Source organism: Oryctolagus cuniculus, chromosome 3 (genome assembly GCF_964237555.1).
Source record: "Oryctolagus cuniculus chromosome 3, mOryCun1.1, whole genome shotgun sequence".
NCBI lineage: Eukaryota > Metazoa > Chordata > Mammalia > Lagomorpha > Leporidae > Oryctolagus > Oryctolagus cuniculus.
Genome location: NC_091434.1, coordinates 69,284,954 through 69,310,419, shown reverse-complemented (window position 1 = coordinate 69,310,419; position 25,466 = coordinate 69,284,954). Strand labels below are relative to the sequence as shown.

The window sequence follows — 25,466 nt, the reverse complement described above, 5'->3', positions numbered from 1 at the left end:
AGGTGGATAGGAAGAGGAGCAGCTGGGACTAGAACTGGCGCCCATATGGGATGCCCACACTTCTGGCCAGGGCATTAACCCACTGTGCCTCAGCACCGGCCCCTCAAAATTCTTTTGCACCAAAGAAACAAAACAGCCTTTAATTCATTTTCCCATAAACTTTCATTGTTTTTCTTTTTTTAATTTGAGAGGCAGAGAGATGGACAGAATGACAGGGAGCTCCCATCCCATGGTTTATTCCTCAAATGGCTGCAAGCCAGGGCTGGGTCGAGCTAAAGTCAGGAGTCTGGAACTTAATCCAGGTTTCCCATGTGGATGGCAGGGATACCACTACTTGAACCATCACCTGCTACCTTCCAGGATCTACAATGGTAGGAAGATGGAATCAGAAGAGGAGCCAGGACTTGAACCAAGGCACTCCAATATTGGATGAGAGTATCTCAAGCAGAGGCTCAGCACCAGGCCTAATGCCCACTCCCACATTGCAGTTTTAATTCACATTTCCTTAATGACTAATGATGTTGAACACCTTTTCATGTGTTTGCAAACATGTGTATTTCTTCAAATCTTTTACCTATTTTGTAACTGGTGCTTGTCTTTTTATTATTTAGTTCTAAGTGTTCCTTACAGATGCTGGATATAAGTCCTACATCAGATTTGCGATTCTTTCTCCCAGTCTGTCTTCCTAATGGTGTCTTCTGAAGCACAAAAGTTTCAAATTTTTATTAAGTTCAATCTATCAATTTTCCTCTTGGGCATCACGCTTTTTATGTCACCTCAAAACCTCTTTGCTTACACTAAGGTCATAAAGATTTTCTCCTGCGTTTCTTGGAAAATTTTTATATTTTAGCTCTTACATTTAGGGTTTTTTTTTTTTTTTAAGATTTATTTTATTTATTTGAAAGCCACAGTCCCATAGAGAGAGAGAAGAGACAGAGAGATCCTCCACCTGCTGGTTCCCTCCCCAAAATGACCACAACAGCCAGAGCTGGGCCAGGCCGAAGTCAGGAGCCAGGAGCTTCTTGTGGGTCTCCCACATGAGCAGCAGGGGCCCAAGGGTTTGGGTCATCTTCCACTGCTTTGCCAGGCACATCAGCCAGTAACTAGATCTGAAGTGGAACAGCCGGGTCTAAAATCAATGCCTATAAAGGATGCTGACATTGTAGGTAGTGGTTTAACCTGTGCCACAATGCTGTCCCCTTACATTTAGGTTTTATGACCTACTTTGAATTAATTTTTGTATATGGTATTAAGTAAGGGGCTAAACTCACCTTTTGCATATGGCTTTTCAAAGGTTTCAGTACTATTTCTATTTTTAAATTTATTTTATTTGAGAGGGAGGGAGAGAGGAAGAGAGAGAGTAGACAGAGGGAAGAGGAGAGAGGAGAGAACAAAGAAGGGGTGGGGGAAAAGTGACAGAGAAAGAGTCCTTTGGTTCACTCTCCAAATGCCTGGGAGACAGGAGCTCAACCTAGGACTCCCACATGGGTGGCAGGGAGCCAATTATTTGAGTAATCCTCTGTTGCCTCACAGGACACACGTAAGTAGGAAGCCAGAATCAGGAGGCTAAACCAGAACTTGAACTCAGGCACTGCAATATGGAATGTGAGCACCCCAAGTGGCATCTTAACCTTTGAGGCAAATGCCCAGCCCCATCTTTCCATTAAAATTTTTGAAGAACTCATGTGTGTATATATATGTGTGTGTGTATATGAGTGTTTGTGTGCATGAGTGCATGGCTGTGCATATATACAGAGAGAAAAGAAAGGGAAACTTTCTAATAGAAAAACAAAAATGTATGGCCTGGTAAGATTAGTTTTCATATGAAACAATGGAAAAAATTATTTGAAACCTATTATATCAACTAAAGTACAACAATCAGCATTCATAACAGACATCTACTGAGTAACTATACATACACACTTATATTCTTTTTTTTTTTTTTTCTTTTGACAGGCAGAGTGGACAGTGAGAGAGAGAGACAGAGAAAGGTCTTCCTTTTTCCGTTGGTTCACCCCTCACTGGCTGCTGCGGCTGGCGTGCTGCGGCCGGCGCACCACGCTGATCTGAAGCCAGGAGCCAGGTGCTTTTCCTGGTCTCCCATGCGGGTGCAGGGCCCGAGGACTTGGGCCATCCTCCACTGCCTTCCCAAGCCACAGCAGAGAGCTGGACTAGAAGAGGAGCAACTGGGACAGAATCCAGTGCCCCGACCGAGACCCAGGGTGCTGGTGCTGCAGGTGGAGGATTAGCTTATTGAGCCGCGGCACCAGCCCATATATTCTTTTTAAAAAAGATTTATTTATTTATTTGAAAGGCAGAAATAGAGAGAGAGAGAGAGAGAGAGAGAGAGAGAAGGAGAGAGAGAGATATATCTTCCATTCACTGGTGCACTCCCCAAGTGGCCGCAATGGCCAGGCCTAAACCAGGAGCCAGGACTTCCTCTGGGTCTCCCTTGTGAGTGCACAGGACCAAATACTTGGGCCATCTTCTGCTGCTTTCCCAGAAGTATTAGCAGGGGGCTAGATCAGAAGTGGAGCAGCCAGGACTCAAACCTGCACCCATATGGGATGCTGGCACTGCAGGCAGAGGGTTAACCTTTTATGCCACAATGCCGTTCCCCCAACCCCCACGCCCCACGCCCCACATATATTCTTATCCCATCTCCATCAAAAGAAGGGTCAAGCCATTAGTAACCTGAAGTTCAACTTACAATTAATACAGTAACAGTAACAATAACTTGGACTGGCACATTTGATTTACCATGAATGCTGCAGCAGTCTTTTTTGAGAAGGTTTTGATATAAACATTTTTAAAATCTTTGGTTAACATTCACAATGAAGATTTAAAATCTGAAAAGGGTGGGGAAGCATTTGGCACAGTGGTTAAGACACCGCTCGGTGTGCCCGCATCCCATTATCAGAATGCCTGGGTTCCACTCCTGGCTCTGGCTCCTGCTTCCTGCTTCCGGCTAGTGTGTATACCCTGGAAGGCATTAGGTAACAGCTCAAATAGTTGTGTTCCTGCCAGTCACATGCGGGACAGGGACTGGATTTCTGCTTTCTGGCTTCAACCTGACTCAAATTTAGGGAATGAACCAGGGAAGAGAGAGCTTTATCTGTTTGACTTTGTCTTTCTCTGACTTTCAAATAAACCAAATAAATTAAATTTTAAAAATGCACAATCTAGACCTGACATTGTAGTATAGTAGGTAAAGCTGCCACCCGCAGCAATGGCATCCCATTTGGGCGCCAAGTGAGTCTCAGTTGCTCCACTTTCCAACCAGCTCCCTGTTAATGGCTTGGGAGAAGCAGCAGCAGATGGCCCAAGTGTTTAGACTCCTGCCACCCAAGTGGGAGACCCAGATGAAGCTCTTGACCCCTGGCTTCGGCCAGGCATAGCCCTGACCATTTTGGTCACTTGGGGAGTGACCCAGTACATGGAAGATTTTCTCTCTCTCACTCACTCACTCTTGCTCTCTGTCTGTAACTCTTTCAAATAAATGAATAAATTCTTGAAAAATACATAAAAATTAACGTGTACAATCTGTTTATACTTCTATGCCCAAAGATTATATTCTAGTTCTAAGATGAGATATTCCACTGTGACTTCCTCTTTCCCTTTGAAAGTGATAATTGCTTACATTTCCAATCAGAAAGTCAGAGTCAACAAAACCCCGATGTGGTTTGAAAAACAGTGAGAGAGAGTGTTTGTATTGTATGCAAGCATAAAAGCATGTACACTTGTGCATTATATGAAAACTTTGGAAGGAAATATACCAAAATGTTAGCAATGAAAAAATAAGACTTTCATTTGGTAATATCTCTGCTCAAGGCAAAAGGCAAAAAAATAAATAAATAAATAAATAAGGTTCAAAATTGGCATGAACGAGAAAAGATCAAAAGCTAAGAGACAAGGCTATAAAACTCTTAAAAGAAAACAAAGGCATCAAATCTTCACATTCTTGGATTAGGCAAGGATTTCTTAGATATGATACCATAAACACAAAAAGAAAAGAAAAAAGAAACTGAACTTTATTAAATTAGATGTTCATTTCTTCAAAAGATATCAAGAAATTGAAAAATATTTGCATATATCCTGATGCACACTCAGAATATGAAAAGGATTCTTATAACTCAATAGTAAAAGAACAAACAACCCAATTTAAAAATGGGTGGATTCTGAAGATATAAATTTTTTCAAAAAAGATATATACAAACAGCTAATACATATATGCAGAGACACTCAACACTGCTAGTTATTAGCCCCCAATAAGACACCACTTCATACGCACTAGGATTGCTATCATAAAGAGATAGACAATAGCAAGTGTTACCAAAAATGTGGAGAAATCAGGACCCTCATATATTGCTAAAAGGATGTAAAAGGAAGCAGCAATTTTGGGAACCAGTGTGGCAGTTCCTCAAAATGCAGAGTTTCTACATTGACTTGCCAATTCTGCTCATTTCAAGAGAAATAAAAATGTATATCCATGTAAAACCTTATACACCAATATTCATGGCAGCATTATTTATAACAGCTAAAAGGTGGAACAACCCAAATGTTCATCAATTGATATACCCTGCATTCAGCAATGAAAAGGAATGAAGTATTGATATATGCTACAACATGCATGGAACTTGAAAACATGCTAAGCAAAAATAGCCAGGCACAAAAGAGTTTGAGGGTGAAGTGGGAAGACTGGGGAGTGATAGCTGAAGGGTACCAGGTTTCTTTCTGTAGTGATAAAATGTTCTAAAATTTATCATGGTGATGGTTGTACAACTTTGTGAATATTCTAAAAACCACTGAATTATACACATTAAATGGGGAAAATGTATGATATATGAATTATATTCTCAATAAAGCTATAATTTTTAAAGTTTATCAGACACATAGCAGTTATCCCATGAATAACAAAACAAATAAATGAAAGGATGAATGGTAACATATACCAGGTGTGAAAGAATTCAGTTTTAGAGATAAAGGTGGTTTGAATCTCAACTTTGCCAATTATTAAGTTCTGGATTTCACTGATGTTTTAGTTTCTTCAACTCTAGTTGGGAATAATAATGAGATAATCCCTATAAATGCCCTGCCTGGTAGGAAAAGCCCTTATTGCTCATTAGCAACCTAGAAGATTAGAATACATTAAAAGCAAAATCATGGTCAATGACAGTATATTTTAGTTAGGTTGGGTGGCAGGTACATGGATGCTCATTTTTTAATCAATATTTCTTTTTTAACAGGCAGAGTTAGACAGAGAGAGACAGAGACAGAGAGAAAGGTCTTCCTTCCATTGGTTCACCCCCCAGATGGCCACTATGGCTGATGCGCTGCGCTGACCCAAAGCCAGGAGCCAGGTGCTTCCTCCTGGTCTCTCATGCAGGTGCAGGGCCCAAGGACTTGGGCCATCCTCCACTGCCTTCCCGGGCCACAGCAGAGAGCTGGACTGGAAGAGGAGCAACGGGGACAGAACCCGGCACCCCAACCGGGACTAGAACCCGGTGTGCTGGCGCCACAGGTGGAGGATTAGCCTAATAAGCCACAGCGCCGGCCTAATCAATATTCTTTACATCTATACAATGTGTATCACTTTGCATATATCAAACATATATTTTTATACATATTATGTATGTATAAAAATAGACTATAAAATAAACAAGCAACAAAAATATGTAATGGCTGAGAACCAGAGATTTTTACTTCCTGGTCACTTCATGATATAGTCATTACACACCACCTTCCCCAAATGGCAGTAGAATTTCCATCCATTCTACAGGAACTCAAGTGCCAGCTCCTACCTAATCCTTCTGCTAGGACAAAGCCTGCAACTCAGTTTGAGCCATTTCTTCCTAATTAACCTGTGTTAGTTTACATCTTTAAAAGTGGGTAAACTTTCAAAGCACAGCAGTACTCTTCCCACTGGTGGCATTTCCAGCATGAACACCGACAAGGACCCTGCACAATGTATCATCACCACGAGCTGGGAGAGCGAGGATGGTGAGGAAGCTGAAGCTTAAGCCCACAGGCAGCCACTCCTCTCAGTTTTTCTAGTGGTTGTTTGCTGGTTATCATGCATGGAACAGAATACCCTGCATTGCACAGTGCCTGCTATTCTATAGAGAGACCCTTCATTGTTGTTAAAGACTTTATGCTCTGTTGAAATTTATAGACTTTTAGAAGTAGTGGACTACACTTCAAAGAATCATTTACATTGTAGTATGACTGAGTGCATCAGTAGAAATTCAGCAATTGCATATTTTATTTCCACCATAAATGAAGAGATTTAGAGCAAAAGGGAAAGCCGAAAATGTAAATGTTCAAGGTGAAGAACTGCAGACAACCTAATCATTCTGCCTACAGCCCAATCTATTTTTCGTGCTATCAGTTTCCAACTGGGGCTCGTGCTGTGGCGTAGAAGGTTAAGCCACCACCTGAAATGCAGGCATCCCATATGGGCACAAGTTCCACTCTCAGCTGCTCAGCTTGAGACCCAGCTCTTGGGAAATGCGGGGAAAGATGGTCCAAGTGCTTGGGCCCCTGCCACCCAGATGGGAGACCTGGATGAAACTCCTGGTCCAGGCCTGGCCATTGCAGCCATTTGGGGAGTGAACCAGAGGATGGAAGATCTCTGTATTTCCCTATCTCTCTCTGTAACTCTGCCTTTCTTTTATTTTTTTTAAAGATTTATTTATTTATTTGAAAGTCAGAGTTACACAGAGAGAGGAGAGGCAGAGAGAGAGAGAGAGAGGTCTTCCATCCACTGGTTCACTCCCCAGAAGGCCACAATGGCTGGAGCTGTGCCAATCTGAAGCTAGAAGACAGGAGCCAGGAGTTCTTCTGGGTCTTCCACATGGGTGCAGGGGCCCAAGTACTTGGGCCATCTTCCACTGCTTTCCCAGGCCATAGCAGGGAGATGGATCAGAACTGGAGCAGCAGGGACTTGAACTGGTGTCCATATGGGATGCCAGCACTACAGGCGGTGGCTTTACCCACTATGCCACAGCACCAGCCCCAACTCTGCCTTTCAAATAAATAAATAATTTTTTTTAAATTTAACTAGATAATCTATCAAAGTTTCCAAAATTAGTCATTATTTAGAAAGAGACTCAGAGTGTCAGCACAATCATCAAGGAACTCCATACTTCAATAGAAATTTTTATCATTCAAACCTGTAAACCATTCAAATGAGGTCTACACTCAGGAGGAACAAAAGAATCAAATATCTGATTATGGTTTAACCAATTAGTCACATGTTAGACATAGGGAAAGATCATTTTTGTGGCCAAAAACCTCTGGATTTGCAAATGGAAACAGGAATAACTAGCTATGTGGCACAGAAAGAGCATGACTTAGATTTTTGGCTAACGTATGTACATGATGAGTCAGGAAGTTCCTTTACCAAATGAAAACTAAAATCTCAGAAAAAGAATATGATTTGTGGGGCCGGTGCAGTGGCACAGCAGGTAAAGCCACTGCCTGCAGTGCTGGCATCCCATATGGGCGCTGGTTCGAGTCCTGGCTGTTCCACTTCCGATTCAGCTCTCTGCTATGGCCTGGGAAAACAGCAGAAGATGGCTCAAGTCCTTGGGCCTTTGCACCCATGTGGGAAACCAGGAAGAAGCTCCTGGCTCCTGGCTTCAGATCAGCACGGCTCCAGCCGTTGCGATCATCTGGGGAGTGAACAAGCAGATGGAAAACCTCTCTCTGCCTCTGCTTCTCTGTAACTCTGCCTTTCAAATAAATAAAATAAATTTTAAAAAAGAATATGATTTGCAAAGTTTCTCTCTAGATAAGAAACAACTTCAACATTAAACCAGGATAAAACAGGAGGAGAAATTATATTCTTTGTGATCCACCTAAAGGAAAGTCTCATTCTATCCATTGTTTGCCTTTTCATAAAAAAGAAAATTCAGCCAAAGAGCCTTCCTTCCTGAGAATACACTGGGATGTGCATGAAGGCATATGTGCAAATCTACATACCCATTCACACGCCCGTCCACCCTTTCCATAAGAACTTGGGTTTCAGAAAGGTGAGAACTCAGGTATGTGCCATGCTGACAAATCTCATCAAGAATCTGGTGCAGCTTCTCTCACTGGCCTCCGGGGCATATTCTCTAAATGAAAAGCTCTGAAGGTCATCGACCTCATTACCTCAGGTTCTACAAGCAACTGAGGAGGTTTGAACCAACACTGTCAGCCAGTTCAACTGGAATTTATTGATGTTTTCAGGAGCAAAAAAAACTAAATACGACTTAAATGGATCATGTGCTATCAGATGTGAGACAAATACCCACAAATAAAAGTAGCTGAGTTGCAAATTTGGATTTAAGAATTGATCTGAACGCAAGGTCATGCTTACACTTTAAAGACAGAAATCATTTGTACGTTAAGTAAATATAATCTGATTCTATAGCTTCAGAATTTTTGTCAATAACTGCAATATAGTTATAGCTGTTTGTCACACTCCCTGGCCCCTAAAAAAAGGAAATTAAAATTAAAATTAAAATTATCCCACAATGACATACCCAATCCCATACCTAAAACACAAGGGCCAAACTAATCAACTATCTCACACTTAACTTTAAAGTTTCGGTCTATATAAATGTATGGTAAGTCTACCTTCCACTATATTTTCTGTGATACTTAAGAATAAAAATTAGAATCATTTCAGGAACTTTTAAGAGTGAAAGTACTACTTCTTTTCTGTTTCAAACCAGTTTTGATCACACAATAAAATTTAAAAATCATCCTATATGAATGCTATGAAAACCTGCTTAGAATCCCTTGAGTTCAAGTGAAATGTCACATCCTACATAATGTGGGAAAAGGTTAAGGGAAAACGTAGTTGCCATAGGAAACACCTAGAATTAATACTTACACAACCCCCAGCAAGAACTTCTGCTGGAAGTGGAATGGAGCCATCTTTTCTGGTAAATTTGTCTCGCACAAAGTCGTTAACCTAATTAGGAAGATAATATCAGTTAACTCCAATCATTTCCTTCACTGGCAGACTGTTGCTTTTCCACATTAGGAAAATATTTGTTTCATGATAAATTTAAAAATTATGTTAATGTCTATATAAATTTAAAAATTTATAAATGCCTTTTAATAATGTGCCAGTTCCAGCAGAATTAATTTTAATTTTTGGCTTAATGGCAAACTAAACAAATGATATAATTTCAGTGAGAAAGAAACTTACAGTCAATTTAATGGCCTTTTCTGGAGCAACCCCTATTAGTTGTGGTATCAGGCCTAGGTAAAGGAGAAAAGTCATAAGCAATATAGATGTACTACGCATAAATACACAAGCCCAGTAAGGAAATGTTTGCTCCACATTATTTACCCATCAAACATTTTAGGGTTTACATTAAAATGGGAAAAAAATGATTATCCTAAAAATTCTCCATCTTTCTCTCCCCCCCCTTTTCTATAGATAGATAGATAGATAGATTGATTGATTTACTGGTCAAGGATAATGTCATCTTTTCTTGAAGCTATAGACTTTTTTTTTTTAAGCACACTGCCTTTAAAGCCTAGTGATCCATTCCTCCCTAAAAGGAGGAGGATCTCCCCTACTCCAGGAATGGAAGCAAACTTCCGCCCTTGTTACAACCAACCACACACACACATAAACAGACATTTCAGAGAAGTTAATGCTGCATATGTGGGAAAGCTCTGAAGTGTGCTCTTACACATATCCCTGTCTTGCCACAAATGACACTACCATCATAATAGCATTCAGTGGCTTGGTTATTATAGAATGCCAACTCCCATAATTTTCTTTTCAGAGAAACCCAGAATTCAGTATTCATTTATTTAAAAGGAAGCCAAAACTGTAAAGAAAAATACAGTTTTCAGTATCATTTAATGAGTATCTTCCATAAGCAAAACACATGCCTATTGTATTCTTATTTACTAATATATATGTCAAACTCAAGACATTTAAAAAGAATCCCCTCAAAGGAAATTATTATTCTTAGAAAGTTAAATTCCCTAGGCTGGCTGTAAACTGGAAATGAAAAAATATATAAACAATTCAACATCTGCAGCTATTCATAGGGCCCAGCTTTCTAAAAGCACACAGCTTATCCAAATTGTTAGCACACATTTTTTGCATACATTTTTAAAGATGATAACAACAAACGTTTTATATTCTTTAAATCAACCAGCCAAGGGGCAGTTACATATGTGTTTGGGTACAAGCTCACTGCTGATATTAAGTCTACTTTGGGGACACTGCTGAATGATTTTCCATGAGTTGAGAGCCAACTAGTAATCATATATACAGGCTACTGTCAGTCAAACTGAATTATCAATGACAAACACAAATCCGTGTACACCTTTCATGGGTAGCAGACTGATTTAAAAGAATAAATCAGCAGATGGCAGTCTTAACTTTCTAACCCTCATGATTACCAGGCTCTATTACTTTTAATCTAACTCCCATACAGCCATGTCAGCATGTGTATTTGTTTTACAACTTGCCTCAATAAGGCTCATGGAATTTTAATAAAGTACTGATTTGTGTCATTTTATCATTGTTGCCTGCAAAGAAATTTACCTAATCTGTCAACAATTTTGTCAATCATGTGACAGAATAATGGACCAGTTCTAAGCAATATATGACAACTTCAATAATCACAGCGCTCATAAACAGGACTCCTACAGTCTTCTCCCTAATACAAAAGTCCCTCATTTCAATGATTGATTTTATCAGCTCATATCCTGAATAAAGCCAACAATGCCCTCCCCTACTGGCTATTACTGCACTCATTTAATTGATATGACATCTCTATCAAGTGAAATCTTCTGTAAACAACCACTAGGAAAGCTAAATTATGTACTATAATTATACATCTAGATTTTGTCGAATAGTGGACATTCTCTTTACAGTTTGAAAGTATACGAAGGAAAAGTGATCATTTTTCAAAAAAGATGGGAGTACCAAAGAAAAAAGAAAACCTAGTATTGTTCGATATTGTCTCCCCCATTAAACACAATCTATATATACAAGCCTTAATCAGTTTAAAATAAGCATATACATGGGCAGATCCACATTCTGGACAATGTGTATCTCTTCCCATTGTAGACAGGCTGTACAGCTAGAATGTACAGAACATAGGGCTTCGAATGTTTGAGGAAAAGTAATTGCATTTCATTCTTAGGAGCAGGGTATCTGACTCTACTTTGACCTCAGAATGATTTTCTTATCTAATTCTACATATACTGGGAAAAGCAAATATTCTCACGACCCTCTCCTTCAAATTTAAGTCTATCAGTTATATTTTTCATTTGAATACCATACATAATGCTAACCACAGGTGTTTTTTCCTCCTATCCATAAGCACCAAACTTTGTTCAGGCCCAGTCATTTTTTCCTAGGAAGAGATTCTAAGGCCAGCAGTTCAACAGGGCTCAGAATGAGCTAGGGATTAATGATCCTGTGTGTGCAAACAAACAAGTACAGTAAATTACATAAATGCCTTGGACCTGAGCATGTAGAGAGTATTTTCAAAGAATTCCAAGTGGCGCCCAGAGGGATTAAAAAATTAATCTCCCTCCAAAAGGAAGCCCGAAATTCTAATGTGAAAACACATACATGAAAGTCATTCCCTCTCCAAAGAGAACAAGTTACTACAAAGCCCACAGGGTTGGGGGGAGGAGGGGTGGGGCAGGGTAGAGAATTCTGCGGAGTTGCTGCCTCTGAGGCCAACAACACTGCTCGGTCTAGAGTTTGTGGTAACTTTTCCTGCAAGAGAAAAATCTGTCTGCTTTGACTCTGTCTCTGAGCTATGGGGAAGACAGGAAGAAAACTGAGACTTGGCGCCCAGTGGTTTTTTTTTTTTCCTCCCTCCCTTCCTTCTTTTCCTTCCCTCCTTCCTTCACCCAATGACTCACTGGGAAAAACTTATAAATGGTCTCCTTAGATGAGACAAAAAATGTGACACTTCTTTCAGGTGAAACAAGTGTACAGAGGGTAAACTCACCTTTCGGTGGCAGCCTAGCTTCTATCTCACAAAGAGGTACATTTCTCCTCTCTAACTCTCTGAGAAAAGAGGCTCTGTCTTTCTTAGCTGTCACCCTGTACTTCACCTGCAGACATGTACCTTGGTTTGTAAGAGCATGGTGACCACAGACCCATATTCCGATAACAGAGGATTTGAATGCCAAGAAACATAAATTGCACAAAGAACTGAAGACCTTGTTTGCAGACTATTATTGCTGATCACCAGAAAGAACATGCGAAAGAGAAATGAGCAAAGAGAAAATAGAAACAGCCCTAGTCTGGCTGGGCATGATTTCCATAGTTAATGCGTGGAAAGTCTTCTACTGATGAGATAAAATCAGTAACCTCAGCAGCTGAGATTTCTTACTCACCCCGGTAGAGTCCAAAGAAGCCCTCGTAACGCAAGACTTTCTTAAAACAGTCAAAACTGTTTTTGTACATCAGCTCCCCCACAACAGAGCCAGTGCCACGCTGGTTTTGCATTCGGGTCTTTACCAGGTCTATCGGGTATACTGCAGTGGCTCCCACAGCTACAAGCAGAACAATTTTTAGGCTTAAAAAGAATGTAATTAAATGGAAAGTTCATAAAGACAACAAATCTTATCGCAAAGGATGAAAAAATACATAAAACAGAGCATCAAATCTCACGAGACACTTTTTCTCTTCTAATACACAGCTGAGTCATCCAGGCTAAGTAACCACTGGGACGTATAAATACAACTGCTTCAGAAAACAACTGTTAAGAATGTTCTTTGGAGGCTGGTGCCGTGGCTCACTAGGCTAGTCCTCTGCCTTGCGGCGCCGGCACACCGGTTCTAGTCCCCGTCGGGACGCCGGATTCTGTCCCGGTTGCCCCTCTTCCAGGCCAGCTCTCTGCTGTGGCCAGGGAGTGCAGTGGAGGATGGTCCAAGTGCTTGGGCCCTGCACCCCATGGGAGACCAGGATAAGTACCTGGCTTCTGCCATCGGATAAGCGCGGTGTGCTAGCCGCAGCGTGCCGGCCGCAGCGGCCACTGGAGGGTGAACCAACAGCAAAGGAAGACCTTTCTCTCTGTCTCTCTCTCACTGTCCACTCTGCTTGTCAAAAAAAAAAAAAAAAAAAAAAAAAAGAATGTTCTTTGGGCCGGCGCCACGGCTCAATAGGCTAATCCTCTGCCTGCGGCGCCGGCACTAGTCCAGGTCAGGGCTCCGGATTCTGTCCCAGTTGCCCCTCTTCCAGGCCAGCTCTCTGCTGTGGCCAGGGAGTGCAGTGGAGGATGGCCCAAGTGCCTGGGCCCTGCACCCACATGGGAGACCAGGAGAAGCACCTGGCTCCTGGCTTCGGATCAGTGCAGTGCGCTGGCTGCAGTGGCCATTAGGGGGGTGAACCAACAGAAAAGGAGACCTTTTTCTCTGTCTCTCTCTCTCACACTGTCCACTCTGCCTGTCCAAAAAAAAAAAAAAAAAAAAAATGTTCTTTGGTATCTTAGGTTTATAAATTAGAATGGATTATCAAGTCACAACCACCACTTGATCTTCCAAAATGACAATATTAAACTGCTATGTATTCACTTTTATGTTTTCCACTAAATGCCTAACTAAATATTATGCCAGTCACTTCTTAAAATGCCTATACAAGTAAATGTACACTAGTTTGCTGAAATCTTAAATTTTAGTTTAAAAAATCTTTTTGCTAAATTAATCTTGGTCACAACTATAACACTGGGAACAAATTTCAACATGATCCTATTCCTATGTATACAATTAGGTTAAAAAAATAAGCCCATACTTCTGGATGTCTCAGGGACTAAAAATTTTATTAGATAAGCTAACATATTATTTGACTGTTGAAAACCACAACATGCCCTGCAACTTCTAAAACTGAGACTGGAAACAATAGAAGTATCAGTCTCATCAGTTCAGGCTTGTTTTGAAAAATTGTAAGCATTATAATCACATCTGCTAGTCTTCTCAACAAAGCAACTTCAGATTTTACACATTTTTCTATGTAGAGTATTTAAGCAAAAACAATCTTTCAAATTTTGGCTGGGAACAGGCAGGGGAAGAGAGGTTCCTTGTAACAAATAACTCCAAGTCTAGCTATGCTGGACCAGTGAAAAGGGAGATGAAAAAAATCAAGTAGAAGAGCATAGGTGAATCACTCGGAGGCTGTTTTATTTCATGAGGTCCTAAGATTGGTGTCCCAAATCTTCATTTCTGTCCTTCCCCCATGCTCGACCCCGTAAACAGTCTTATTCTCCACTTTTTCATATGGGCTTTAATGGATATAATTAAGGGGAGTGCAGCACTGCATCTCAGACTTTGACATCATTGCAGAGGTTTTGTCCTGAAGACAGACTGGAGCCAGAGGGGCCACAGCCATGCTGTGACAAGTCTCTGATCACGGGTAACAATAAAGAACACCTCAGAAAACCTCGCAGTAGTGACCCGCAGGGACAATGCACTGCACCTTGGCTGATCTGTCCTGGTCTCGTGAGATAACAGCACACAGACATGTCACTCACCTCCAGCAACTGAGCCCAGAGTGAATCTGTAAGCAGACTCAGCAATCTGGAGCCAGATGGGCCTGCCTAACCCAGCAGATTGCTGCAGGGAAGAAGAAAACACGACAATCATTTTGAGAAAGCATACAGCAAAGGAAAAAGCTACAATTCGCCTATGTTCCTGGAAGGAAAGACAAAACCTAAAAGTGATATTGTTAATGAGGTATGATAGTCCTGTAGCTAAAAATGGAAGCAATATGTTTCCAAATAGATACCTCTATCGTTGGCATTCAAAAACCATATTCGGCCAAGTATGCTTCATTATCTACTACTATTTGAGAATACACTGTTATTCTACAGAAGTGAGTTTTTAGGAAAACAGACATTTCAGATATAAAACCATTTCTCCTTTGACTTAAACTTTGAAAATCTTTCTCAGCTGTCTTTATTTCCAAATCAGAGAATACTGATCATCTTTCTAGTAACCACTGTCCTAGCCATATCCATAATTCTGACATAAAATCTTTGATAAATGGTCAAATTAGACAAAAAGAAACATCCTACAGTGATTCAGAATGTTATTTCACAGGTATCCCAAACATAACAAAAGGACCCGAAATAATTTGTGTATACATGTGGGTCAGTTTTGTTCTTTGATATTTTGATTTTGAAAATATCTCATGGGTGCCGGGTTCTAGTCCCGGTTGCTCCTCTTCCAGTCCAGCTCTCTGCTGTGGCTCGGGAGGGCAGTGGAGGATGGCCCAAGTGCTTGGGCCCCTGCACCCACATGGGAGACCAGGAAGAAACACCTGGCTCCTGGCTTCGGATTGGTGCAGTGCCAGCCGTGGCGGCTATTTGGGGAGTCAACCAACAGAAGGAAGACCTTTCTGTCTGTCTCTCTCTCTCTCACTGTCTATAACTCTATCTGTCAAGTTAAAAAAAAAAAAAGAAGAAAAAAAATATCTCGGGACCAGCGACATGGTGTAGCAGGTAAAGCCACCGCCTGCAGTGCCAGCATCCCATATGGGTGTCAGCTGCTCCACTTCTGATTCAGCTCTCTGCTGTGGCCTGGGAAAGCAGTAGAAGATGGCCCAAGTCCTTGGGCCCCTGCACCCATGTGGAAGACCCGGAAGAAGCTCCTGTCTCCTGGCTTCAGATTGGCACAGCTCCAGCCGTTTTGGCCAACTGGGGAGTGAACTAGTAGATGGAAGACTTCTCTCTCTCTCTGCCTCTCCTCTCTCTATGTAACTCTGACTTTCAAATAAATAAAATAAATCTTAAAAAAAAAAAAAGAAAATATTTGGGGACCAGCTGTGAGACATAGCTGGAAAAGCTGCTGCCTGTGATGCAGACGTCCCATATGGGCATGCATTTGAGTCCCAGCTGCTTCACTTCCTATCCAGCTCCCTGCTAATGTGCCTTTGAAAGCGGCAGAGGATGGCCCAAGTGCTTGGGTCCCTCCACCCACATGGGAAATCCAGAAGAAGCTCCAGGCTCCTGCCTTTGAAATGGCCCACTCGGGGCCGGCGCCGCGGCTCACTAGGCTAATCCTCCGCCTAGCGGCGCCGGCACACCGGGTTCTAGTCCCGGTTGGGGCACCGGATTCTGTCCCGGTTGCCCCTCTTCCAGGCCAGCTCTCTGCTGTGGCCAGGGAGTGCAGTGGAGGATGGCCCAGGTGCTTGGGCCCTGCACCCCATGGGAGACCAGGAAAAGCACCTGGCTCCTGGCTCCTGCCATCGGATCAGCACGGTGCACTGGCCGCAGCGCGCCAGCCGCGGCGGCCATTGGAGGGTGAACCAACGGCAAAGGAAGACCTTTCTCTCTCTCTCTCTCTCACTGTCCACTCTGCCTGTCAAAAAAAATAAATAAAAAAAAATAAAAAAAAATAAAAATAGAAATGGCCCACTCGGGTTATTGTGGTCACTTGAGGAGTGAACCAGCAAATAGAAGGTCTCCCTCTCCCTCTCCCTCCCTCCCTTCCTCCTTCTCTCCTATAACTATTACTTTCAAATAAAATAAATCTTTAAAAGAAAAAGAACAGGGGGCGCTGTTGCACAGCAGGTAAAGCCACAGCCTGCAGCAGCAGCATCCCACCTGGCCACAGGTTTGAGTCCTGGATGCTCCTCTTCTGATCCAGCTCTCTGGATCTGGGAGAGCAGCAGAAGATGGGACAAGTCCTTGGGCTCCAGCACCCACATGGGAGACATGGAGGAAGCTCCTGGATCCTGGCTTCGAATCAGCCCAGCTCCAGCCAATTCAGCCATCTGGGGAGTGAACCACAAGATGGAGGACCTCTCTCTTTCTTTCTCTCCCTTTCTCTCTCTCCCTTTCTCTCTCTCTGCTTCTCTGTAACTGCCTTTCAAATAAATTTTTAAAAAAAGAAAATATCTGCTAGACTACATAAGCAGTCTAAAATGAAGGAACAAAATACTTGCTTTTTAAAGGAAACTTAAAATTAGCTTTAAATAAGCTTTAAAAGAAGCATAACAGACAGCTCAGGTATTCTTCATCTACATTAACTCTATATACATAAATATAATATATTATAAAATTATACATAACACACAATTTTTTTTTTGACAGGCAGAGTTAGACAGTGAGAGAGAGAGAGACAGAGAGAAAGGTCTTCCTTCCGTTGGTTTACCCCCTAATGGCCGCCACGGCCGGTGGCGCTGCGCCGACCCGAAGCCAGGAGCCAGGTGCTTCCTCCTGGTCTCCCATGAGAGTGCAGCGCCCACCCTCCACTGCCTTCCCGGGCCACAGCAGAGAGCTGGACTGGAAGAGGAGCAACCGGGACAGAATCCAGCGCCCCAAATGGAACTAGAACCCGGGTGCTGGCGCCGCAGGCAGAGGATTAGCCTAGTGAGCCAAGGTGCGGGCCCATAACACACATTCTAAATATATCCAAAAATGATAAAACAATGAGATAAAAAATTTTAACATAAGCTTTTTATTTAATCACTGCAAAAAATCATTTTGGTATTATACCGACTGAACATGCTTCAGTTTGTTTTTTTTTTTTTAAAGATTTATTTATTTGAAAGGCAGAGTTACAGTGAGGCAGAGGCAGAGAGAGAGAGACAAAGATCCTCCATCTGCTGGTTCTCCCCAAATGGCCGCAACAGGAGGAGCTGGGCGGACCCAGGAGGTCAGGAGCTTCTTCCAGGTCTCCCATGCCGATGCAGGGGTCCAAGCATGTGGGCCTCCTTCTGCTTTCCCAGGCCATAGTAGAGAGCTGGATCAGAAGGGGAGCAGCCAGGTCTTGAACTGGTGCCCATGTGGGATGCCAGCACTGCAGGCGGCGGCGGCTTTACTCACTATGCCACAGCACTGGCCCCGCTTCGGTTCTTAAAATATTGAACAATCTGCTGGTACAGTGAGGCTCACCAGTTAACTCCTGTACTTTGCTTCAAAGACAACAACAGAAAACATAAACACAATCTGTTCCTTCAAGGTAATGATGATAATTAACATCATACTTTATGAATTCAACTTATGGCATTGCTATCAGCTGAACGCTGTGTCCCCTCAGAACCAGTCACCTGCTGAAACCTTTATCTGATCACCAATGTGATGGTATTAGCAGGAGGTTCTTTGGGAGATAATTAGGTCATGAGAGAAGAGCCCTCATGTTAGGATTAATGCTGTATAAAAAGACACCCAAGAAAGATGATCAGTCTATTCCTCTCTCTCCCTCTCCCTCTCTCCTACAGAGGATATAATGAGAACACTGTTATCTGCAAAACAAAAATAGCTCTTTAACAGGAACTGCATCGACTGGTGCCTTCACGTTGAACTTCTCAGCCCCAGAGCTAGGAGAAATGTGTTGTCTAAACTACCTAGTCTGGTAATTTGTTACAACAAACTTAAACAAAGACAGGCAATCGGGCTTAAATTTTAAAATCTTTTAAAATCAAGATAGCTGTTATGTTACTGATTAAACAGGTAGCATATGCTCTTAACTTCTTAAAACATGAACATTGGTTGAACTCTGTAATCAATACACAATCATTCTTAGGTGTTTAAAATTAACAGAAAAGTGATCTCTGTTAAATATAGGAGTGGGAATAAGAGAGGGAGGAGATATATGGCTCAGCACAGGCTCACTCAGACTTACCTCCAATGGCAGAACTAGAAATGTGCCAGGGGATTTCAACTCAGTCTTATCAAGGAGGCATGTACCAATGCCAGCACACTTGGTAAAGTGATAAGTATAAGTACACAACCGAACAAAAAGATAGGGTAAGGGTCGAAGAGATTTTACAAATAAGACCAGTGTAAGCAAATAATGAAGGATAGAATTAAAAGGGAGAGAATGATCCTGCAGGGGAAGCAGGACACACAGCAGACTCATAGAATGGCAAACGCCCAAAACAGCACTCCAGCCTCAGAATCAACCCTTGGGGCATTCGGATCTGGCTAAAAGGCCCATGAGAGTCTCACAGGCATGGAAAGCCAAGACATGGTGGTGAAAACAATCTAAATGAAAGATCCTGGTGAACAAGACCCCAGCAGAAGGAACAGGCCATCAAGGAGGGAGGCGCCTTTCTCTGAAGGGAGGAAGGAACCTCCACTGTGATATGGCCTTGGCTAAACAAGTTAAGAGTTGGTGAACTCAAGGGGCTTCCATAGCCTAGACAGCTCATGGCAAGAGCCTCGGGTGATTGCTGATGTCATAAATAAGAGTGTCAATTGTTAAATCAACAACGGGAGTCACTGGGTACATGCTCCCCACGTAGGATCTCTGTCCATAATGTGTTTTACTATGAAACTTAAAAACAACACTACTAGTCAAACAATACCCTATACTTTGTGTAGTTGTGTGAGGGCAGCCGGTTGAAATCCTTGCTTAGTATATACCAAGTTGATCTTCAGTATATGAAGGTAATTGAAAATGAAACTTGATGAAGGGAGGGATGGGAGAGGGAGTGGGAGAGGGGAGGGCCGCGGGAGGGAGGGAGGTTGGGGGGGAAGCCACATACAAAAGTTGCACTTTGTAAATTCACATTTATTAAATAATAAAAAAAAGAACATAAAACTTTTTTCCCAAAACTGGAATTTCTCAATCACAAAATTGGATGAAAAGAAACCTCATTCTCATAGATTATGGATTATTTTCAATCACGTATTTTCTCAAAAGAATATGTTGAATTAAAACTCAGAATAAAAAGGCTTATCCCAAATAAATATCAAATAACCACTAATTCCCTTATTTATATAAAAGGTTTGTCCTTTTTTGTTCAACCACATACTTTTTTTTCTACTCTTCCTTAAATAATGTTGGTAAGTCCTACAAAATCCTATGAAAACTGAAGGATTATACTGTGCTTTAATTCTTAGCTAAAAACATGTTGAACTATAAATACCTAAAAGCCCTTTGACAGAAATGTCACCTCTACCTTTATTAAATAGTATGTATAAGAAAACATACAATGTATATGGTTACCAAGATTACTTTAAGGCTAGTTATCATTGTATGTTATGGTTCACTTGTATTCAGGTATGCAAATTAATGTAATTAGTGCTATGGATTTCACATGATGAATATTCATAAGTGGAATGCTACTATGACTATCATCACTATTAATGACTGCAAGCTGAATATTTAGTATTTACGCTGAAAGAAACTACTCAGCACTAAGATCGCCTACCGTGAGCAAATGGGCCAGAGGAAAAGCCACTCTTTCTCTTAAGGTTATGATTATGAAAGTTGATATTTAACAAGGTTAATTAAGTGTTTCTCAAAGCAAAACATGAGTTGAGAATCTAAAATGTTTTTTAACCTGCTTCCTAAGCATATGTTTATTATAGGAAATGAATTAACACCTCATTTGAAAAGAAGTTCCTTTCGTTTTTTTTTTTTTTAAATGACCTCATCCAAAAATGAGAATTAGATAGAACAAGCTTATATCAGTAACAATTCAAGCAACCTGCCCAAACTAAGCTTCTTCGTGTAGCATACCAATCTAAAAAAGTGAACTGCCACTTTCAAATGACATACTCTTAAGAGGTAGAAAAAAAGACAAGAATAAAGTCTTTTATGTTGTGCACTGAAGGACAAAAGAGAAAAAAAAAAAAGAAAACCACAAAGACCACATTCTGTATCAACTAAAATGTAAAAGTGGAATGGAAACTAAGGGTAAGGAAAATAAAACAAAATTCTTCTGTCTGCAAATCACACCTGTAACTTTAATACTCTCAGATTTGAATTCAATATTCTTGGCCCTACAAAGTCAGATTAAACTCACAGCTATCATAAACATAGGAGAAGGGAGAGAGGAAAAATGTTTTACTTAAACATAAACAATAAGTAGTTTTCTCTCTGTAAGAGGAAAGTTATGATATGCCAAGAACAATAAGTCTTTAAAATTTAATAATTTAAGTGAGGTAAATGACGAATGATAGCTAATATATAAACACAATTTTCTCCTTTTTGAGAACAGAGTCCCATTTTTGGTAAAAGTAACACAAGTGACATAAAAATTTTCATAAAATGAATTAGTAAATGGACTGTAATGCTTTCCTCTGTGTACTATTGAATCCAAAATCAAAAGAAGGTCCACGAGAATGCAAAATACACAAAAGAGACTAAGTTCTATGCTAAGGAATGCTATAGATGAGAGAGATATAAAAGTCATTCTAGGCCGGCACCGTGGCTCAATAGGCTAATCCTCCGCCTGCGGCGCCGGCACACTGGGTTCTGGTCCCAGGCGGGCGCCGGATTCTGTCCCGGTTGCCCCTCTTCCAGGCCAGCTCTCTGCTGTGGCCAGGGAGTGCAGTGAAGGATGGCCCAAGCGCTTGGACCCTGCACCCGCATGGGAGACCAGGAAAAGCACCTGGCTCCTGCCTTCGGATCAGCGTGATGTGCCGGCCATAGCACACTGGCCGCAGCGGCCATTGGAGGGTGAACCAACGACAAAAGGAAGACTTTTCTCTCTGTCTCTCTCTCTCTCACTGTTCACTCTGCCTGTCAAAAAAAAAAATAATAATAATAAAAAAGTCATTCTAGGGGCTGGCACTGTGGCATAGTGGGTAAAGCCATCGCCCACAGTGCTAGCATCCCATATGGGCGCCAGTTTGAGACCCAAATGCTCCACTTCTGATACAGCTTCCTGCTAATGGCCTGGGAAAAGCAATGGAAGAAGGCCCAAGTCCTTGAGTCCCTGCACCCACATGGGAGACTGGGAGGAAACTCCTGGCTCCTGGCTTCAGCCTGGCACAGTCTTGACCATTGTGGCCATTTGGGGAGTGAACCACTAAATGGAATATCTCTCTCTGTGCCTCTGCCTCTCATTCTCTGTAACTCTGCCTTTCAAATAAATAAATAAATCTTCGGAAAAAATCATTCTAATATTTTAACAGAATATAACCTAGCTTATATTTCTAAAATTCTCTGATGAAGTGGCCTGTAGCTTTGATACAATTTTCTACAGAAACAAAACTCTGCTTTTTAAAGTACATATATTCCCCAGTAGGTCCATCATAGATCATTTACCCTCAGATAGTTAAAAAAATAATTGTGCAACATATGGTAAAGAAGGAGAGTAAGTCTGCTTACCATTCTCTTATAGCACCCAAGTTGGCCTTTCACTTGGCTTTACCCTCCAAACTGTTATGTGCTCCAATATGTACACATTTTCTCCCTGCAACCCACCTCCCTTTACTTAACTCACATACTTCAAATTAAAATTTCCATTTTTCTCACTGCAGGTGGCTTCTACACTACTATAATATACTTATCAATTCTACCAGTGACAAGTATTTTACCTTGTTTCCAATTTCTTGTTATTACAAATAATGCTGCCACAAACATCCTTGTGCCTATCTTTTAGTGCACAGATGTACTCATTCTTGTTAGGGTCCACATCCAGAAGAGAATAACTAGGTATGCATCTCTAATTGTAGCTGTTACTGACAAATCATTTTCAAAGTTGTGATGCCATCAGTTTTTCTTTTTTTAAAAGATTTTTTTAATTTGAAAGGCAGAGTTACGGAAGCATAGGCACAGAGAGAGAAAGAGAGGTCTTCCATCCACTGGTTCACTCCCCAAATGGATGCAAGGGCAGGAGCTGGACTCATCCTAAGCCAGGAGCCTGGAGCTTCCTCCAGGTCTCCAATGTGGGTGCAGAGGCCCAAGGACGAGGCTTAGGTATTTTACCCATTTTTCAATTAGACTGTCTGCCTCTTGGTTCTGAATTTGTAGAACTTAATTACATATTGGACACAAATCTTGTGTCACTTACATGTATTACAAATATTCTTCTTTCCCTAGAGTGTAGTTTGTCTTTTCACCCTCTCTGGTATATTCTGATGAACAAAAATTCTAGAATTTAAGAAAGTTCACTGCATTAATCTTTCTTTGTAACAGTGTTTTTTACCCTCTTCATAAAATCTTTGTTTATCCCAGATCATAAATATCATCTCGTATCTATTTTCTTTCATAATCTTTAATATTTAGACCATCCCACTGGAAGAGAATTTTGTGTATGTGTGGGGTAGGAGTTTTCTCTTAGATAAATGTCCATTATCAATTAATTTAAGAAAAAAACAAAACAATTTCAGCAGAACAAAAAAATTGAGTAAAATGTTTCAGGTAATAAATTAAAAAAAAAATACAACAATGTAATTATCCCTCACTTCTTATCCCTCCCACTTAATGGGAGTAGATGAGAGTCATCTGGGATCATCTTGGAGTTTTCTCATATAGGATTCTCATATTCAATAATAGTAACAACCACAACAATAATAGCAGTTAACATGTATAGCACTCTTAGTAGGTAGCAAGCCTAATATATTATCTCATGTAATTCTTACACTAATCCTATCCAATGGATATTATTGTCATTATTCAACAAACTGTCGCTCCCCCTCTTCGTGGAGGAGCAACATAGGACCCTGCGCTGTTCTTTCTGTCTGCTCGGCCCTCCCCGGGTTTGCTGCTGGTTCTTCCCGGGTTGGCTACTATCCCTTCCACCTCCGTGGAAGGGCAGTTCCCCCTGGCCACATTCCCCACTTCCATGGGGGAGCGGCACACCGCCGGCCAGCTCTCTCGGGGGCTGCACAGGTGTTCCCTCAGATGTTCCCCTTAGATGTTCCCGGTGCATGCCGTCTCTCTCCTCCTTTATAGTCCTCCTCCGCCAATCCCAACTCGGCTGCCCACACGCCGAGTACGCTGCTCTCCTCCAATCAGTAGCAAGTCCTACAGTTTATTGGTTGAACTGGAGGCAGCTGTGCAGAAGCTGTTTACTTCTCTCCCAGCGCCATATTGTGGGAGAGCAGATGCATAGAATAAGTCTTAATTCCAGTAACTCAGTCTAGTCCGGTTTGCTCCCCACAGATCCCCCTTTCTTTTTATTTTTGGCGTTGATACGCGCCTGTCTTCGGTGTCCCGCGGCACACACTCTGCTCTACTTGCTAGAGTTGCCACAGGTTCTTACAAGTCCTATCAATCAGGCAAACCGAATCCGGGTCCTCTCTTCGCCATGTTGTGAGGAGGTTTTTAGGCGCTGATGCGTGCCTGTGTTCGGTGCCCTGCAGCGCATGCTCTGCCTGCAGGGGCTTACAAGCCCTAACAATCAGACAAACCGAATCCAAGCCTTCTAATTGCTGTATTGTAGGGAGGCCTTTCTATTTCTCTATTTCTCTATCTCTGGGCATTCCTATTTCTCCCATTTTACTTCTATCTTCCAGCATTCCTATTTCTCTATTTCTCTCATTTTACTTCTAAACCTCTGTTCCTCTTATCCCCGCGGCCTCCCGGCGCCCGCCCCGAGGCTATTTCTCGGCGGCTTTCCGGCTGAGCCGCTTCAGCCCGCTTCTCTCTCATCTGCGCGGCTCGGCTTTGCGCGCACACTCCGTGGTCTCTCACTAGCCCCTTCGCGTCTGAACCACGGCCTCGCGCCAGCCCCGCGTTCCCTATCTATTCACGCCCCGTGCTCTCTCTGCACGCGGCGGCTTCCGCGAGTCACACAGCGTAGCTTGCGTCTCCGCCACTAGCATTCAATCCAAGTTCCCCGGGCTAGCCTGGCGAATTCAACCCAGCATACATCTCCGCCCCACGGTTTGGCTTCCCGTCCTTTGCTCCCTGGGCTAATCAGACGGATCCCAATCTGGCTTACGTTTCAGCTTCTGGTTTCAACTTTTCGCCCCCTATTCCCGGGCTAACTTGAGAATCCCAAAGTGGCTTTCGTCTCCGCCTTGGCCTGCCCCCCGCGGCTTCAATTTCCCTAACATTTTTCTCTACCCGGTATGTTTCCCCAAGCTTTCTTCCAACAATATTCCTCCCTCATTTCTCCTGGCCTCTCCCCACAGTCCGCATCCGAGTCTGTTTGTTCTAGCTTTCACTTTCGCTTTCGACCTTAGAGATTTCTCCCAGCTTCCCCCCGTAGTCCGTATCTGAGTCTATGCCTAGGCTTTCAATAACTTCTTCCGGCACCTTTTTCGTCCGGCTTTTCCCTAGGCTGTTTGCTAGTCTCTCTCTCTGGTATTTTCCTGCTTCTTCCCGTTTCTTCCCTCCTAAGTTTCCTATCCGTCCTAGGTTTCCTGTCTGAGTTACGGCACCATTATGTCGCTCCCCCTCTTCGTGGAGGAGCAACACAGGACCCTGTGCTGTTCTTTCTGTCTGCTCGGCCCTCCCCGGGTTTGCTGCTGGTTCTTCCCGGGTTGGCTACTATCCCTTCCACCTCCGTGGAAGGGCAGTTCCCCCTGGCCACATTCCCCACTTCCATGGGGGAGCGGCACACCGCCGGCCAGCTCTCTCGGGGGCTGCACAGGTGTTCCCTCAGATGTTCCCCTTAGATGTTCCCGGTGCATGCTGTCTCTCTCCTCCTTTATAGTCCTCCTCCGCCAATCCCAACTCGGCTGCCCACACGCCGAGTACGCTGCTCTCCTCCAATCAGTAGCAAGTCCTACAGTTTATTGGTTGAACTGGAGGCAGCTGTGCAGAAGCTGTTTACTTCTCTCCCAGCGCCATAT

At 42.4% G+C, this 25,466-nt stretch overlaps 1 protein-coding gene across 7 annotated transcripts in view; it reads right to left on the bottom strand.

Annotated features, from left to right (window-relative positions):
- Window positions 1-25,466, bottom strand: part of SLC25A12 (solute carrier family 25 member 12) — a 123,894-nt gene that overhangs the window by 15,949 nt on the left and 82,479 nt on the right. For all 7 annotated transcript variants that reach the window (XM_070070695.1, XM_070070693.1, XM_070070697.1 and 4 more), the window contains 4 exons: window positions 14,514-14,595; window positions 12,382-12,540; window positions 9,203-9,255; window positions 8,882-8,962 (listed from right to left, as the gene is read on the bottom strand). In XM_070070695.1, the coding sequence (XP_069926796.1) occupies window positions 8,882-8,962; window positions 9,203-9,255; window positions 12,382-12,540; window positions 14,514-14,595 (375 nt within the window). The remainder of the gene's footprint in view (window positions 1-8,881; window positions 8,963-9,202; window positions 9,256-12,381; window positions 12,541-14,513; window positions 14,596-25,466) is intronic.